The 18,959-nt window shown below is 38.4% G+C and overlaps 2 protein-coding genes across 3 annotated transcripts in view; one reads left to right on the top strand and one right to left on the bottom strand.

Moving 5' to 3' along the window:
* HAUS2 (HAUS augmin like complex subunit 2) overlaps positions 1–10,926 on the bottom strand; it is a 26,999-nt gene extending 16,073 nt beyond the window's left edge. The window contains exon 1 of the mRNA XM_051977168.1: positions 10,801–10,926. Coding sequence (XP_051833128.1) covers positions 10,801–10,893 — 93 coding nt within the window. The 5' untranslated portion in view covers positions 10,894–10,926. The remainder of the gene's footprint in view (positions 1–10,800) is intronic.
* LRRC57 (leucine rich repeat containing 57) lies at positions 10,331–18,959 on the top strand. 2 transcript variants are annotated; one of them, XM_051977167.1, is made up of 6 exons: positions 10,331–10,564; positions 11,296–11,424; positions 11,541–11,679; positions 13,070–13,338; positions 17,104–17,289; positions 17,871–18,959. In XM_051977167.1, the coding sequence occupies exons 2-6, from the start codon at positions 11,341–11,343 to the stop codon at positions 17,910–17,912; spliced, it is 720 nt and encodes a 239-aa protein (XP_051833127.1). In that variant the 5' UTR covers positions 10,331–10,564; positions 11,296–11,340; the 3' UTR covers positions 17,913–18,959. The 2 variants fall into 2 exon arrangements, with proteins under 2 accessions (XP_051833127.1, XP_051833126.1); XM_051977166.1 differs by lacking the exon at positions 10,331–10,564 and adding an exon at positions 11,097–11,203.

The following is an 18,959-nucleotide window of genomic DNA, read 5'->3' as shown; positions in this document are numbered from 1 at the left end:
TGCCAAGTATAGCAGATAAGTGTAACATGGGGTAAATGATTTAAAAAGATAGACTATATAGTTCCTTCATTTAGATTTATAGTCTATTAGAAAACAAGATAGCTATTAGGCAAAAGAACTGAATATGTATTGTGTTAAGCATGTAGAACATACAACAGAATTATAGATGTTTAGAACTGATACAGATATTAGGGATTATTCAATCTAAGTGCAAATTTCAAAAGATCAGGAAACTGAGTTCCAAAGAAGATAAATGATCTCCCTGAAGTCATACTGACAGTGAAATTAGAATCTAACACTCTTTAATGATATTCTTTTCTCTATACCATAGTGACTCAGATGAAAATTATCTACCCTGCCTCCTTTCATGAAGTCAGCCCCACTGACCATTACATAGTTTCCCATATAGCAAAGTAGAAATTCTTTACTGTTCTAGCCTCAGCTTCAATTTTCCTATATATCCTGGCTGAAATAACAGGTTTATACATGTTAGAGCTGGAAGAGAATTTTAGAATTTATGCAGTACACTCCCAATCCTCATTTTTAGAGGAACAGAGTTTGCCTCATTTAAGATTGCTGGTAGCAGAGCCAAGATTTTAACCCTACACAGAAACCTATCCCCTCCCTAGGCACTAGGGTCAGATTGCTTTACAGATTTAAAAAGTTAAAAAGAAAAAGAGTTCTATTTTTAAGCAACCCTGATATAATACAAATGAAAGCCCAGATTTACCAGTGCTAAAAGGAATCACCATGTCTCATAGACATTAGGACTCTTAGTGAAAGTCAATAAAGGATCCTATTAAACAATAATAAACAATAAGTTCCCCTGATGTGTGTTAAAAAAAAAAAAAAAGAATGTAATATATAAATTTAGGATTTATATAAATATCAGAATTTGTTATGTGAAACTCTATCTCTGCCTCAAATAAAAAATTAAGTAGGCATTAAAATCTGGGATTAGATGTTTGGCTTCTCCTAAAATGTAAAATTCTGAGTAGAGGACAGACATGAGAAGTGGAGGTGGAGGGAGGAGAGACAGGATTAGCTCATTTAATGGGGTCGAGTAGCATTTTCTGGAAGGAAAGAAGGAAGGAGCTCAAGCCCCTGGAAACTCTATACTCAAGGGTCTGACTTCCTATATATATGTCTAATCAATGAGGTGGCAGGAAGGGGGGCTGGGGTGGGGGGAGGTATTCACTTGGTCTTGTGGCCAAGACTTCTTCAAATAATGTCAATTTTGTGGTATAGACAAAAGCAAACTTAATCTTGGCATGCATTACAAAGAGAAGCAAAGTAAGGATGTGACAATCCTACTGTAATTTGTCCTTGACAGATCACTTCTAGATGCCATAGTTTAAAAGGGAGATTAAGAAAGCTGGAGGAGGAGATCTGGTTTGACTACATTTGTACTCTTAATGACCTCAAGCTAGTAAAGGTCCATCTTTATAAAATAGCAGGATTTGTTCAGTGAAACTATATGGCTACAATTCAAGAAATATTAAGAGTATCTGAAGAATTAAAATTTTAGGTCACCAAAGGACAATGGAGAGGAACAAGGCAGTGTGAATGAAGTGTTGTGTATTATGTTATGCAGAATTGCACAGTAAAAGCAGTATAAAATTTATCATTTGAGAGACTCTGTACTGGACAAAGAAGCGCGCCAGTGATAGAGTGCAGGATAACTGGTAGAAAGTCTAAACACAGGATCAATATTCAAGCAATGTGGAGAGACTTAGAAGAAAGTCCTAGGTAATTAGAGTGGAAAGTCTGGTAGTTTATTTATGGAAAAAAAGGTTATAAGTCACAATGGATTATATGATTAGTATGGCTGTTGATTTCCACCATTATAGAAAGGAAATTATCAACACTGAAAATTATAAATCCATTGGAAAATACTGACAAGCAGGGATGTGAGCAGAATAGGATAAACCGGACACTAAGAATATGCCATGTAAGTACTGGTTAAAGATATATCAATGGACACAAAAGGAGGTAAACAGAAACAGGAAATACAAATAAAACAATGATTACAATAATGAAGAGAGAAACAAAAGTGATTGTTATTAGAGCTACAGGGCATCTGGAAAGAAAGAGGAAATAAATGAGGAATTTGGGAAACCTCACAGGCCTGGCAAAGAGACCTCAATTATTCAGACAAAGGTTAATGAAAGGCAAAGGTTTTTTGCCAAAAATAGAGGTGCCTTTTGACTTGTTTTAGTGATAATTTCATTTTCAAAACATGGAAAAAGTTTATTCTAGATATGATTCTCACTAACAGAAAGGAACTGAATAGTAAGGTGGAACTCATAGGAAGCTGGGAGTAAAGTGACTACTCCAGTCTAGTTTGCAAGAAAGATGAAATCTGGGCACGAAGATGTCCTCCTAGATTTTAGAAAAGCAGATTTCAGAGATTCGGAGAAAAGATAGGCAAGATTCCTTGGATTAAAATGCTTCAAGAGAAATTGGTTAGAAGATGCTAAAAAATGAAATTTTGAAGATAAGAAAGGTAAACAATTCCAATAAAAAGAAAAGTGGGATTTATCTGAGAAAGTCAATATTAATCCACAGGAACTCCAACTAACTTAGATTTTTAAAAGATAAATAAATAAAATACTAGCAAGAGAAAATACTTTTCAGGTAATAGAAAATAGATAAGTACATAGCAGAGTCTTATAAAAAGTGTCAGGAATGCTAAAACTCAGAATGGTGAGGGAAGCAAAAGACAAAAAAAGAGTAGGGTTTATTTGGGAGGGGGTTGTCTTGTTTTAGCTAAATTGAGAGGAATGGAGGTTGTCAAAGAAGATATAGAATCTTTAACTGGGAGAGATAAGAACAAGCAACAGAGTGAGAGAAAGCTGAGAATAGCTATTTAATTCTTTGTTTCTGTTTTATCTACAAAGCTGAATGACCTTTACACTAAAAATAACAGAACAAAAAGTTGATTCATAATTAAGGAGACGATCAGAGAAAACCTAGTTGCTCTTGATGGATTCAAGTGCCCTGGCCCAGATGAATTACTTCCTTGAGTCCTGAAGGATCTGGCAGATGTAATCATTGTGTATCAGTGATACATGTAAAATTTGAAAAAGATGAAATTGGAAAAGGGCAAATATCTTTTTTTTTAACTGAAGCTTTTTATTTTCAAAACATATACATGGATAATTTTTCACCATTGAGCCCTTTTGCAAAACCTTGTGTTCCAATTTTTCTCTCCCTTTCTCTCCCCCATCTCCCCTAGGTGGCAACTAATCCAATATATGTTAAACATGGTAAAAAAAAAAAAATGTAAATCCAATATAGGCATATAATTTTATACAATTACCTTGCTGTACAAGAAAAATCAGATCAAAAAGAAAAAAATTATTCTCTTCATCACCAGATCATTAGAACTGGCCTGAATCATCTCACTATTGAGAAGAGACATCCATCAGAACTGATCATCATATAATCTTGCTGTTGCCGTGTACAATGATCTCTTGGTTCTGCTCATTTCACTTAGCATCAGTTCATGTAAGTCTCTCCAGGTTTCTCTAAAATCATCCTGCTGATCATTTCTTACATAATATATTCCATAACATTCATATACCATAATTTATTCAGCTATTCTCCAACTGATGGACATCCACTCAGTTTCCAGTTTCTTGCCACTACCAAAAAAGGGCTGAAGGGGAAATATCTTAATTTTCAAAAAAGGCAAGAGAACAGAGTCTAAAAATTAAAACTAGTTGAGTCAGATAATTTGGCTGAAATTCCTAGGAAAATTCTATAACAAAATGTTGAAGCAGTGATTGTCAAACATTTAGAAAGGGAAAGGGTGATTACAAAAAATCATCATGGCTTCATCAAGAACAATTATGTTACTTCATATTACATATTGCATTACTTCATATTACATTATAATAATAATGTATAACAGGCATCTTTTTTTTTTCTTTTCAAAGAGTGGGAGAAGGGTTGGAAGAAGAGAATTTGGAATAAAATAAAAATGTAAAAATAAAATTTAAAAAAAAAGTCATGCTAAACCAGTCCCTTTTCCTTTTCTTTTCTTTGTTCTTTTTTTGATAAGATTACTAACCCAGTAGAGCTGGGAAATGCTATAGATATAGTTTACCTGGATTTTAGCAAAGCTTCTAATAAAGTATATCATATTATACTGTAGATAAGATAGGAGAGGTTTGAATTAGGCATTAATACAAACCAGATGAATTGACATGAATTAGGCAATACTATTAACTTATAGATTCAAAACTCATTGAATGGTTGGAATAAAATACTAATTACTAACAGTTTAGTATCAATGTAGAAGATGTTTAGGGGAGTACCCCCAATGGATGCATGCTAGGCTCTGTCCTGCTTTATCATTTTTATCAATGACTGGATAAAGTCAGAAATGATGTAAACCCATCATATTTTCAGATGACATAAAGATTAAAAGGATAGTAATACAATACATGACGGTCAGGATCCAAAGGGTTCTAGAAAAGTTAAAGACTGGGGTTAATTCAAACCTAAATTTTAGAAAAAAAAATGCTTGTGGATTACACTGATGTGAAACTGAGGCAGTTAATGGTTTTTACTGACCACCTTGATTTGCTCAAGCTCCCCACTATGCAGAGGCGGCCAGACTGACCTGGGAATCAGGAGGTGACAAACTTGAGTTTTCCTTAAATTGGGCACATCAGAAATTCCTTGCAATTATTGGCAATCTGAAACTGCAACTTCCCCTGATATGCCACAGAACCAACTCAGGCTGGCTCATGTTGATCTCTAGCTCAGTGGCCAAACCTAATATGGGCCACCTACACCTTCAGAAAAATAACCCAATTTAGAGATAACCTGATAAGACCACTATGAATTTACCGCTATCCCTTGACCTGGGATTTTTGTCTTGATAACCTAATCAGATCACTATATTACACACACACAGCTTGTGATTTCTGTCTTTGTAACTCCTTACTGCTTATGGCCCACCTCAAACTCAGTATGCTCCCATGTATATATTAGCCTTACTCTGCTAAGCCTCCAGAATTAGGACCAATGAGTGCAAAATAAAAGGCAACATGAGGAAAAGACTCACTGACAACTAGAACAGTGTAAATTTAAGGCATCCTGGGAGGTAGTGAATTCTTTATCACTTTCAGGGGTCTTTAAACTTTTTAAATAGGGGGCCAGTTCACTATCCCTCAGACTGTTGGAGGGCCGGACTATAGTAAAAACAAAAACTTTGTTTTGTGGGCCTTTAAATAAAGAAACTTCATAGCCCTGGGTGAGGGGAATAAATGTCCTCAGCTGCTGGCCCGCAGGCCGTCGTTTAGATCTTCAAAGCTGTTTTAAAGGAGAATTCCATTCAGTGTGTGAGATAACTCCTAAGAGTCAAAGAAATCATTTATCCTAGATCAAATTGTAAAGATATGAATTGGGCTGAATTGAAGGCTTACCAATTTTGTTTTTCTATTCATTCCTTTTATTTCTCATTCTAGTCATTCTTGCCTTGCTTTGTTAACTAAAGAACCTAATGCTGCCATAATTAGAACCCCATGGCTTTGCAAATACACTCAAATCTTTGATACCCATAAGATATCGCTGTATCTTTCAAAATTTTTATATTCCTGGGAGCTCATTCCTGAGTTCAATGCACTCCAATACAGCCTTACCATTCACACAGCAAGATCAGACTTCCTAAAGCTGTGTGTGTGTGTGTGTGTGTGTGTGAGAGTGTGTGTGTCTAAAGGATGTACAGTGCTCAAATACCTAAATGAGCTTATTGATTTGGGTATTTCCTCCAACAATGCAGATTGCAATGCATTTATTCCTGCCCTATCAGTGCTCCTCTCATTCCTCTCCTCGAATAAGTTTGCCACAAAAGGGGTTAGCCCCTGTACCAGAAGTCTTTTCTCAATTTTTTCTTATATGATCAAAGACAGCAATGAATACTTGGCTTGGAACAGAATATGAGAATCGAAAGGGAACTCAAAAAGTCAACTAGTCAACTCGGACAAACATATTTTGTTGACTCAGAAAAAGAAGCATAGACCATTAAAATCTACCCATATGACTATTCTATCTTCCATCCCATTAAAAGTAATATCAGTCATGCTCAATCAACATATATTAAATGCCTCCTATGTGCCAGACACTGCGCTAAATTGCAGGGATACAAATTTTTAAAAGACAGTCCCTACTCTCAAGGAGTTTATTATCTAAGTGGGGGGACAGGGCTGCAGAGACACAATTCACACTAAGTCAACAATAATCACCTAGTTCAGGCACAGGGCAGGAATTAAATGAGTAGATAAACTTTCTCAGGGCCTGAGATTGTGCAAGACTGGAGTAAAAAACTCTAAATCTCAGATTTAGTGTGGGAAATCTTGGTCCAGATGATGAAGAGAAGAAGGTCAGCAGTAGCAGGCAAAGATGGAGAGAATGTGCAACGTTTCAGTTGGGAGGGAATTTATGTTTTCTTAGCCATACTCAGATCATCTTTTCTACCAGATCTTTCTACCAAGCTTAAAAGCAAGAAGCATGTTTTTAATTATGTTCCTTTTGCAGTCCTTCCCCATAGTGCTTAGACTTCTGTCCACCACAACAATCATAAATTTTATTTTCTACACAGGACAGCTAGAAGAAAGTCCTTGTTGCTTTTGAAAAATAGCTATCCTCTGCCAAGTATAAAATGTTAAGAACTAGAAGATACTTGAGAAAGAGATCACCTAGTGCAATCTCTTCACTTTTCAGATAAGAAAATTGATTCAGAGAAAACAAAGGTCACAGCTAAGTAAGGAGCCACCAGAACTGGAATTACAGGGAAGTGTCTTTTCCACTAGATACCTTATTGCCTCTCTAAAAGAGCTAAAAAGCTGTCCTAACAGTCACTTCCATAATTAAATCCCATAAATAAATCTGTTGAGTATCCCCAAAATTACAGATTTTCAGGGATTGAAGGAGAAGATATGTAACCAGAAAGTTCCTGCTTATCTATACCTCCCTAAAAGCAGGGCTGGAATATGAAATTAATAAGTGATTGGTGCCAGTACATGAGTAGGCCTGGACTTGTAAATGTGAACTGTAAAAAACTGAATAAATAAAATTATGGCAGGTAGGCTTCAATAAGGAATTCAGTATTGAAGGATAGAATTGGATGAAATAGGTTATGAGAATAAAACCAGTAATTTAAGGACAAAAAGTCTCAAATTTTAGGCTCACTTAAAATTTTATATAATAAATAAAAAAATCTATTATGTATACTTGGGGGGGAAAAAGGAAAATGAAGCTAGTCTAGCAGACACCCCTGGAATAATGGATGTATCAGTTGCAATCAAAATAATGATTCTGGAACAAAAAGCACAAAATCAGACCAAGGAGAAACAGGAGACACCTACTGCTTAGGCAGAATTATGAAACAGTCAAAGCTGTACTCAGTGCCACCTACATTATTCCTATTCTGAACCCTTCTCACATTCTTTTAGTTTTAGCACTTTATCCCCATGGAATATTCTTATTCATATAACCTGTCTCTTAATACAAAAGATGGAAATGATTTGATAATTTTGTTCATATTATAATTTCTCGGAATTGGGGAGAAAGAAAATGCTTACCCCCAAAAAACAGCTTAATTTGGTACAACGGTGAATGAGAAATGATTAAATTTATTCTGGGAACTCCAAAAGAGTAAATTTGGAAACAGTATAGAAACTCTCCTGTTTTTAAATTTGAAAAAAAAAATTAATTTTCTTTTTAAACTTGAGACATAATAAAAAGTCCTTTTCATAAAGCCCTCTAAACCAATGCCTTCCCTTTCCTCACAGCACAATCACTACATATTAGCTATTACTATGTATAAAAGTATCTAGCACATAGAGGTGACTTTGAATGTTAGTAGATGTGTATGATAAGATTGAGGTATTCACACCCAATGTTGAGGTTTGACATTAAATGATGAGCTTCTATAGCAATTCACATGTAAAGAAATGACAAGGACTTTCTCCTTATCACAAGGTACATTTATTTATGAGAAGAGGTTACAGACAAAATGAAGACATACACCAGGAGTGGTAAATATGAAATAGATTTGGAAGGGCGTATAGTTAGCAAAGAAAGTGGTTTTAACAATTAATATCGGAAAAGACAAGTTCCCCAGGGGAACTCACAATTAACCAGGAAAAAGGAATACACCATGTGAGGAAGTATGCCATTGACTAGCAGGCTAAAACCTAAAAGCAGATATAGCACCCTAAAAGAGTTAGCTAGCTATAATAAGGAGAAAGACATCATGAGTCATGGGGGAGGGGATACAAAGAAAAATACTACTAGCAGAAGAAGTAGAAGCAGACTGCCATGGCTGGCTAATCCAAAAGGGATTCAGCAGAGATGAGGTACTCCAAGAGCAGATTTATAGGAGAAATTTATAGGAGAAACACTAATCTCTAGGGTTTGGCATCATAGCTTGGCTTTTTGATTGAATACAATAAGGTAGGGCTACCCAAGAACTTCACAGAGATTGAGACTGGAAGGCTGAGCTGATCCCCATCAGTGCTCTTTCCTTGTTGCCTCAAAAGAGTAATCTTATCAAACTTTCTCTGCCAACCAACCCCACCTCCTCCCCATTTAGGACCTTATCATGTATACAAAGAGACTAAATGACCAGGATAGAAGAATATGATATTTTGGAAGGGATATTAAAGGTCATCTGGTCCAATGTCCTCATTTTATATTTGCAGAAATGGAGGTCCTTAGCTAGTTAGTACAATAGTCCAGACAAATTGAGGTCTTCTGACTTTCTTCAGTTTTGTATCATGTTGGTGATACTCTAGGAAAGATTCTACCAATTTAGATGGAAGGTTGATCTAGCTCAGGGCTTCTTGAACTTTTCCACTCAGGACTCCTTTTCACCAAAGAATTTTTACATGACCCTGGGCATATAGGTATATAAAATAAACATATAAATCAAACATTCACTGACGATAATTTCATGACCCCTACATTCACTTAGGAGACCCTATATAGGACTGAAACCTACAGTTGAAGAAGCTGGGACCTAGGGAATATTTGAAGTCCTTTAAGATTTTATAGAATATTTTCAGAGCAAAGGATATGATAGATATCCATTTTAATCCATTTTGCATTTTCACGGATTAGCACAGTGCCGGGCATATAGTAGGCAATTAATTTTAAATGAATGGTATGTAGACATCAGATTCAGAGTCTCTCCATTTAATTCTGTGTCTCTTTCAAATTTAATCATTCTTCCCTCATCTCTTCTGTACATTTTTTAATTCATAAAATCACAAAACATTAAACCTATAAGGGAAACTATAGATTATCTCATCTCTCATTTTCAGATAAGTTAATTTAAGACCCAGAGAAATCAGGTGACTGCACAGCATGCGTGCACTCTCCTTTTCTATCCTGTATTCTTTTCTTCTTTCATACTATTCTTTCCTCCCTTTCATTACTTTCGGCACATACCTTTCAATGATCTACAACTACTCCCCAACCCATAGCCTATTTCCTTCCACAACGGATACAGAATTAAATTCACAATCCAATGATTTCCATTCCATTCGAAGAATTTATATTCTTCGAAAAGTCAGTTTTTTCCTTTTCTTTCTCTGTTATTTCTTCCCTTTTTTGTATTCTCTCAACTCACTGATGCCCCCAGCATGAACTCCATCTCAAGTCTCATCGTTATACTAGATCAGTAGTCTTCAAAGTGTAGTTCAAAGAATTGTTGGGGTCTCTGAAACCCTTTCAGAGGGTCTACAAATTCAAAATCATTTTTAATATAGTAATGTGAACAAAAACTTTTTGTTTTTTAAAAAAACTCGATAGTTTTTTTAACAACATGAAGATACTGAGAACAAAAGTTTGAGAACCACTGTGATCCTCAACCGTTGTATTGCTCATCTTCTTTACCTTCACATATTCCAAATTCCCTGACTTCCATCCAGAAGATGAAACGCTCAAATCCCAATTTCTACAAGCAACTTTTCCCAGTCCGCCCAAATTTAATTACCTTCCTCTCTTAGAATTACGTCTCACCAACTCTGCCTAAAAACACGTACGTTCGTAGTTACATACATGGTTTATATGTGGTCTCCCCGGTTAGAAGCACCTGGTGGGCGGGGGCTGCAGAAGCATTTCTACATAAACCTTTCCCCCTTCTCCCAACATTTGGAACGCACAGAAAACAATAAATAAAATACAGCCAGTAGTTGTTTTCGAAGAGAGGGTGGCGCCTTCCTTCCCTTATCCGCCTATAGCGAGGCAGAGAAAATTATGACGTCAGAGCTGCGTCCCAGACTGAAAAGCCATTGGAAAGCTCCGGTGCCCTTCTTTTCCCTCCTCCCTCCAGGGACACGCAGGGGGAAGATTCTTCCTGCAGGGACTTTGTCTGAGACAATCCTTCCTCTCCAGAAGAATCGCTAATCTCACCAACCCGCAAAGAGATTTGTTCCTGGTATCGCAGGAAGGGGCCTTAGAGGTCATCTAGTGGAACCCCTTCACGTTTTACAGAGGAGGAAACTGAGGCTCGGAAAGGTTTAGTGACTTTGCCAACATCACCCAGGTAGGACGTGATAGAGGTGGGATTGGAACCCAGGTCCTGGGACTCCAGTTGCGACGCTTTTTTCACAACAACCTACTCTGCTGACTTAAATAAGCCTTCTCTCGATGGACTCCTCCGTTTCCCTCCCGGCCTGTCTCGGATCTTTTTTCCCGGCTCTCCCGCCCAGTCACCGTAATCCATCAGGGTATTAGGCTGATGGCAGTTATTTTTCATTATCCTTGTGGCCACCCACTCACCTGAGTGACGATTCCCGAGGCTAAGTATTCGTTTAAGAGCTGCCCCGCGGCGGTTGGGGAAGTCTCCGGGACCCAAGGGTTTGCAGCCGCCATGCCTCCGTTAGCTATCTTTCCCTGCCGGGGGTGGGGTGGGGGTGGAAGGGCCGGACCAAAACGAGGCTCAGCCTCCGGGGCGCAGGGGAATCCAAACGACGGCTGCCTCGGTTGGCTGCGTAGGCGCGTGCCAATGACATCACAGGGCGTTCCCGGCCCAGGCCGGGGTACAGCCTCCCGCCCTGGGGCGGGGTCCCCGGCGTCACCGGGCCAAGGCCTGAGTGGCCGGGCCGGAGATCGCCCGGCATCGTGGGACGCTTGACTGCAGAAGTTGTGGCAGTCGCGGGCTTGCGGGCAGCCGCGGAGGGCGGTAGGACTTGGCGGGCGGGCGGGATGGACTCTAAAAGGGAAACCGCCGATCCCTCCCGCGGCCGGCGCTGACCATAGCGGCTTCTCCCGCAGGGTGAGTAAGACCGGGGCCGGCGGGCCGGCTGCAGTACTTGCAGGATGGGGAACAGCGCCCTCCGCGCCCACCTGGAAACGGCGCAGAAAACGGGCGTGTTTCAGCTCAAGGACCGCGGTCTGACGGAGGTGAGATCGAGACCGAACCTGGGGCGGGGGATGGAACCCGGCCGGCTCCGGGAGGCGGCGGGGAAGCGGGAGGCTGGGCTGGGCCGGCCCGCGCTGCGACCACTCCCTTTCTCCAGTTTCCCGAGGATCTGCAGCGGCTGACCAGCAACCTCAGGACCATTGACCTGTCCAACAACAAGATCGAGCACCTCCCACCCGCTCTCATCGGCAAGTTCACGCTGCTCAGGAGTCTGTCCTTGAACCACAACAAACTGAGTGAGTCGGGGTGGAGAGGGCCTCGGGCCTCCCGGCCTGACTGCCTGTAGCTGAAAAAAGACCCCACAGGACTGGGCATAGAGAGGAGATGTTTATAACAGCGCACTGGGAGAGAGTGAACTCTCAATGCTCTACTCCCGAAGTATAGCCCTTGTCCCTGTTCCCAGTCGGAGAAAACCCCGCAATGAGTTTGGGTGCTCAGAATAGCATGCAAAGCGTTATTGCGAGCCATGGGGAAGAAATAGATTTGGTTATAAACAATAACCCAGTATGGACAGCATAGAGATAGGTTCTGTCAGGAGAAATGATACCTTCATTGGAGGAGGAAGGTGTGCTCCAAAGACCCGTCTTGAGAGTGCAGTTCTTAATACTCTGATTTTTGGTGTCACCTTTCCTAGTTGGTTGATTTGCCTGTCAGGGCTCTAAGCAAAGTATTGTTTGGGGAGCTTGTTATCAGAAGAAAGCTGGTGGTACACAAGATATTATTTGGGGGATGCAGCTGAACCTTCTAAAAATGTCCCCATTTTCCCATGTTATATAAACTTACAGCCTTCTTCAAAGGATTAAGCTTAATCTTATAATAATGGTGTCCATATGTGTCATCTGTAAGCTATCCTTAAGGAGAAAAATGTCATGGTGGGCCAAATCTTAAAACAATAGCACTAGAACAATTCGAACTATTTTTTTTAAGGGTACATTATTAATGAAGGCCATACCACAGCTATGGAGTTCTGCAAGTGATAAAATTACCTTTTAATAAGCCAACAAACATTTGTTAAATACATACACATAGTGCTAGGCCCTGGACATAAAAAGAGGCAAAAACATCCTCTGCTCTCAAGAAAATTTCAGTTCAATTGGGGAGACTAACATATAAACAATTATGTATATAAACAAAACATTAATGCTGAGAAATTTTCAGAGTGAAGATATTAGTATGTAATAGAAGCAGACAGTGGGATTTTAGCAGAAGGTTTGAGGAAATCAGGAGGTGGAGATGAAGGTGGGAGAGGTGTGGAGATGAAGTCATGTTCAAGGAACAGCAAGGAGGTTTATAGATCATGTGAAAAAGGGAGTCAGCTTTAGGAAGATCACTTTGACGGACTGGAACAAGGAGAGACTTGAAGGCAGGGAGACCAACCAGGAGGCTATTGCAATAGTTACAAAGGATACCCTTTTAATACCTTTGTTTCCTTTATCTTCAGTATGACCTTCTAGAGGGAAATACAGCAGAACACACTATTTGAAAACAGCACAGCATGGGAGTGTTCTAAACAAGTTGAGAATTTGTTGGCATTTGTTGTTCTGTTGCAACAGAATCTTTTGGAAAGTTCTTTTGAAATTGTTCCTCCTGTGTTTGTATTCAATTATTTCTAATTATCTTTGCTAGCTGTTCTACCAGAGGAGCTGTGCAAGTTGACAAAGCTAGAGACCCTACACCTTAACAACAATCACCTGACACAGCTGCCATCTGCCTTTGGGCAATTGTCTGCCCTCAAGTCCCTGAGCCTCTCTGGGAACCGGCTTCGAGCTATACCATCTCAGCTCTGTAGCCTACGACACTTGGATGTGGTAGATCTCTCCAAGAACCAGATTCAAAGTATACCTGACACAATAGGAGAACTACAGGCTATTGAACTGAACCTCAATCAGAATCAGGTCTGTAAATAACTCAGATGTGCATGTGACTTAATGAACTTTTGAATAACCCCTTTTCCTCTTTACCTGGATCTGAGAAAGTAAAAATGGAGGGGGGCAGGGTGGGGAGAGGGGAGAAGAGAGAGAAAAAAAAAAAGAGAGAGAGAGAGAGAGAGAGAGAGAGTGTGTGTGTGTGTGTGTGTGTGTGTGTGTGTGTGTGTGTGTGTGTGTCCAGCCATCTATCCCTTGACTCAGAGCAATTTATTTGCACACAGTTTAGGCAGAAATTCAGTCCCCATTCTAGTAGTTTTAATAAAGACAACACACAAAAAAGGTAGAGATTTTATGGAAAGTGTGACTGATTATCCAATGAAATGTTTGTTGTAAGCCTTCACCTTTGAAGGAGAGGTACAGAGATGAATTTCACAGTCATTGTGACTTCTTGATAGGGTTAAAAAAATGTAATATTGAAATGTGAAGGGAATTAGACCGAAACTGTCCCCTTGTAATTCTGCAATGACTAGACCCCTCCTTTTGAAGTTATCCCTTGTGTTATTGAGCTGCCAGGATTTAGAGTCTTTTTTGAGCACTGTCATGGGAGAGACTAAAGGATTAGCTAATTAAGCAGAGGGTATTAGAATTTTCAGTTTGGGAGGAGCCCATATCTATATATTAACCCCATCTTTTTCCCTCTCCCCCCCCAAAAAAAATTAGTTTTTGGTGTAATGTAAGCTTCTTGAGGGGTTGTTTCATTTTTATGTTGTGTCCTTACACATAGCACAATATCTGGTGTAGTCTAGAAGCTTAATACATAAGTGCTTATTGGTTGATTTCCTTTTCAGAGTCATTTCCTATATTAAATGTTAAAACCCAGTAAACCAGCATCCCATTCCTTTCTCTGAATTGGCTTATCTGAAAATTCTGATCATGTAGAATTCTAGTGAATATTTTGGAATGTTTGGCACAGGAGGTTGAAATTCCTGGTTATATTCGTCATAGCTCTATTACTGACTCTGCTAGTTTCAGTTTTCTCATGTTAAATAATGAGCTGGACTAGAACTGTTAAGGTATGTGATTTAAAATAGGTTTTCTGAGAACTCAAGTTATGGCCCCTCTGCACTTGTCTCTCTTGTCAAAAATGGGTTTTTTCACAAGAGCTAAAAAGTGCTTAGTTGGAAGAACTTAAATGTGGGCAAAGTAGTCTAACCCTTGCATCATAGAAAAATGCTTCCCCCGCAGCCCCAATCCTTTAAAGCATTGCTTCAAGGTTGGTGGTCCAACTTTTTTGTATTCTGAGGGGAAATGGTAATATAAATGCTGCATTCTGAGTGTTGACATCTTGAGGATTTTGTTCACTGAGAAGCAGCTAGGGGACACAGTAGATGGCATGCTGCCTTTGAAATCATGAGGATCCAAGTTCAAATTCTGCTTTGAACAAGAGCAAGTCATTTAACATCTATCTCTTTGTACAATGAAAATCCAATAATGAATAAAACTTATATCCAAAGTGTGAGGATAAAGATATTTGTAACACATTTTACAAATCTTAAAACACTAGCTTTAAATGCTAGCTATTATCATTATTATTAACATTCAATTTCCTGTTGTTGCTATATTATCTTCTCCATTAAATTACAAGCTCCCAGAAGTCAGAGAGTCACCAAGTAAATTTTTGAAGCAATTGTTGGTGTGCTTAGCACTGTGCTGTGATTTAGGGGATGCTAAAGAAATAATTCTTAAATTGATAATGTAGTTGATGAGCTAAAATTTTTTACTAATATCAAAGAGAATGCAGTTTGTGACTGAATTTTGAAAGAAAGACTGAGTTCTGAAGGAATTCATAGGTATTTGGTTGTGAGCAGTGGAATAGAAATTTATACAATTAGGAAGAGTGCTGCATTTGGAGTCAGAGGCCCTGAGTTCCAGTCCCAAGCTTGATGCCCTTAATTAGGTCATATAACTTTTCTGAGTCTTGGTTTCCAAGGATGGGAAGTGATAATACAGCCCTGTGGGAAGAGAAGAATCTAGAGGATGGATGGGATTTTTAGGTAGGTGGGAAGGGGAAAGAGATAGAGAAAAGAGAACATTCTAGGTAAAGCAATGAAGGTAGTGATGAACTGAGTGTATTTGTGGGGGCAATGAAAGATCCAGACTAACTAAAATGAAAGGTGTTTTTAGGGGATAATAAGTAGCAAAATTGGATACAGTTAAACATATAAGAGTTTGTAACTCATGTTACAGAGTTTAAACTCGGTAATCATACCAATCAAGAACCATTGAAGTTTTTAGACAAGAATGACAAGATTAAAACCAGCTTTAAAGAAAATTATTCTGATATCACTATGTGTCAGCCAGACCAAATCAGCCTGACAACAGGTGGGGGAGGGAAAAAGAAAAAGAGGGGGAAGGTTAAAAATGAGCAAAACACCAAAGACTAGAGAAATGTCCGTAAGTGGCCAGAGGAATATGAACCAGTGAAGGAAACTGGGAGTAATAATATAATAGTATCTATTTACACTGTACTTTTAAGATTTCCTTGAGGATATCTTTTCTGTTTGTGGCTTTTCTTGCTAACTGTCTGACCATTCCTTTCTGTTTTCTTCACTGAACCCCTGATGGTTGAATGAACCACCTCTTTTCAGAATGAGAGGTGGAAGAGTCACTTAGTTGACAAATCTTATTAATTACATCTCTGCTTCATGTTTTGCTTCTATTTGCTCTTTTCTACTCACTTGGCCACCACCCTAGTTTGGGCTATATGAGTAACTGCATTGCTCTTCTGTCCTCAATATAACCTTCATAAAGCTTGCAAAATCTTCCTAAGGCATAGATCTAATCATCTCACAACCTTGTGAATTTTCCATGGTTTTCTGTTACCCAGGGGAAAGACTTTTTAGCCTAGTACTCAAGGTCTTCCATAGTCTAGCAATGGTCTACCATTGCAAATTTACTTTTCGTGTCTCTTTAACACCATCTGTTCAGCAAAAATAAGAGTACTAGCTGTTTCCCAAACTCAAAGTACTGTAGTTCCATCTGTTTCTACACTTTCTTTCATATCTAGAACACACTCATTTATCTGTAGAAATCCTTTAAGGTCCATCACATGTATTGCTTCTGTGGTCCCTGGCATTATTTGCTCTGTTTTTTCAAATTTTCTACAAATATTTCATATGTAGTTTTATTTGGTCTGCCTCACATCCTACCTTGTTATCTTGGTCATATCCCTCCTAGTAAGCTATTCTTCCCTTGAGGATAGCGATTGCCATATATTATTTTTCTATTTCTTATCAAAGTACATTATTCCCAGCAGTAACTTAATGTTTGTGTGGTTGAAGAAGGAAAAAAAAAAGGTAACAAAATACAAATCAAAAATGGTGTCATATGCAACAGAAATATTAGGAGAAAGAAGAAATACCATTGAACTTGGCAGTAAGGAATCAATAACCTTTGAGAAAGCAGTTTCAATAGAGGGGGGAAGTGTTAGAAATCAGATTGAGGATGGTAAAGAAATGGAGATAATCGACCTCCCCAAAATGGATTTTAAAAAAAATTTTTTTCTTTCCTTCCCACTTCCCCACATCTATTGAAAAAGACCAAAACCCCTGTCACAAGTAGTATAGGTAGTCAAGCAAAAATCAGTCCCATAAAAGATAGTGGACCATTTGATTTTGTCAGTAAAAAGAAGAGAAAAAGAATTATAAGAAGAGATAAAGTCAGTGATGGATTTGTTCTATTTTCCCCCAAGACATCAAACAGGAAATAATGACTTTGTTACTTTCTTGATAGATTTCTCAGATCTCACCACAGATATCTCGCTGTCCACGCCTCAAGGTCTTGCGCATGGAAGAAAATTGTCTAGAGCTTAGCATGCTTCCACGAAGCATCCTCAGCAATTCGCAGATTGCTCTGCTTGCAGTAGAAGGCAATCTTTTTGAGATAAAGAAACTCCGAGAACTAGAAGGCTATGAAAAGGTTAGTAAATAACAATTCAAATGATTTTCTTATCTCCCTAGAGAAGGATGCTGATCCACATACATTCTTAAACCTAGTGTTAATAGAATAAGTTTTTCCCTATTCAAGTTGTCAGCTATGTGAAGATTACATGTAGGAATTACTGCCAATGTAGCTTTTTTCCTAGAGCTGTAGAATAACCTAGATGACTATGAATTTATTCTTCAAATATCAACATTTTTTGCTGACTGGACCACATCAATGAACTTTTTAAAACTGGATTTAGATCTGATTTTTCTTGCTGTCTTAGAAGAGAGGGGAGGAGGGAAGGAGAAAAATTTGGAACACAAGGTTTTGGAAAGATAAATGTTAAAAAAAAAAAAAAACTTTTTACATGTATTTGGAAAAATAAAAAGCTATTATAAAAATAGCTATTATAAAAATAATTGGATCTAGAATTGTTAGTAACAGAAGGGCAGCAAATTAATAAAAAGTTAGGCTTACTGCGATGCTACATAAAAAATGATGAAACAGTTTTATCTCACTGACTTTTCCCTTATTTAGCCATTCAAATAATTTTGGGTTTTTTTTTTTTTTTTTAGTACATGGAGAGGTTCACAGCCACCAAGAAGAAATTTGCATGACATTCCCCAGAAACAAGGCACCTCACAGGAAACATATATTAAAAGTTGGGAAGTCTGGCTGAAAAGAAGACTTAGGTTATTGCCAAGGAAATCTGCAGTGAGGAAATGATTGAAGGAGGAATGGGCACTTGAGTACCAAATGGTGTCTCCCAAGAGCAGATTATGTTGCATCTAACTTTCTCTCCCCTTTCAGGACTTGTTATAAATAAAGCAGACGGTAAAAGGGGAGTGGGGGAGGACAGCCAAAACGAGAATGAGAGCATGTTAGAGAAGAAGAAATGCCAAGTCCTCAGGCTGAGGGATAACGATGGCCTATATTTTCACAGCTGTTGCTAGTTTCACTTTAAAAGAAACAAGTAGGTAGCTGCTGTTTTATACACTTAAGGGGACTGTGCCTGATAATTGCCCTGAGGTTGTCTCTCTAGAATAGCTCCACACCACAGCTTGGAAGCCCATATTTAATTCTGGTGTGTGAGCTGCCATAACAACTGTTAACAGATCCACCTATGTATTTAACACTTTTTCTATTTGTGTGGAACATGAGTTCATGAAAGGCCTGCTATGATAAATCACAGCATTCAGCGCTTTGTTTATTGCAACACATCAGTTCTGTTCAAATTTAAAACTCTGCTGCTTGAAAAAAGTGCTTATTCTGCTTGGAAGTTAATGTATGATCTGTGGCAGATGTTGCTATTTAAAATGTGCTTTGCTGGTTTTAAAAAACCAAACACTTAGGAGATAAGCCCCAAACTGCAGCAAATTCATTACTACTATTGTAGGTGCCTTACTGGTGAAGGTACTCTTATGCAAAATATGTAAGATGAAAAGAGTTGTAATATCCAAGATTTTTCTAAAGCTTCTTTAGAAATATCTAATTTCCTATAATCTTTGACCTTTTTTGTACTATAATTTTATTAATCAAATTACGTATCCAAAAGCTGTTGCTACAAGAGATTTTCAGAACATCCCATTATGTATATAAGGTGTGCTTTCTGCATAAGATGGAAAAAAAATAAGAAAAATAAATCTTTTTTTTTTTTAAAAGAA

The sequence above is a fragment of the Antechinus flavipes genome, chromosome 2 (assembly GCF_016432865.1).
Source record: "Antechinus flavipes isolate AdamAnt ecotype Samford, QLD, Australia chromosome 2, AdamAnt_v2, whole genome shotgun sequence".
NCBI lineage: Eukaryota > Metazoa > Chordata > Mammalia > Dasyuromorphia > Dasyuridae > Antechinus > Antechinus flavipes.
Note: the sequence above shows the minus strand (reverse complement) of the source record. Positions and strands in the feature narration are given on the sequence as shown.

Coding starts and splice junctions, on each gene's coding strand:
- LRRC57 (XM_051977167.1), top strand. CDS start 11,341: ATGGGGAACAGCGCCCTCCGCGCCCACCTGGAAACGGCGCAGAAAACG. Junction 11,680..13,069: donor CTTGAACCACAACAAACTGA/GTGAGTCGGGGT, acceptor TATCTTTGCTAG/CTGTTCTACCAGAGGAGCTG. Junction 13,339..17,103: donor TGAACCTCAATCAGAATCAG/GTCTGTAAATAA, acceptor CTTTCTTGATAG/ATTTCTCAGATCTCACCACA.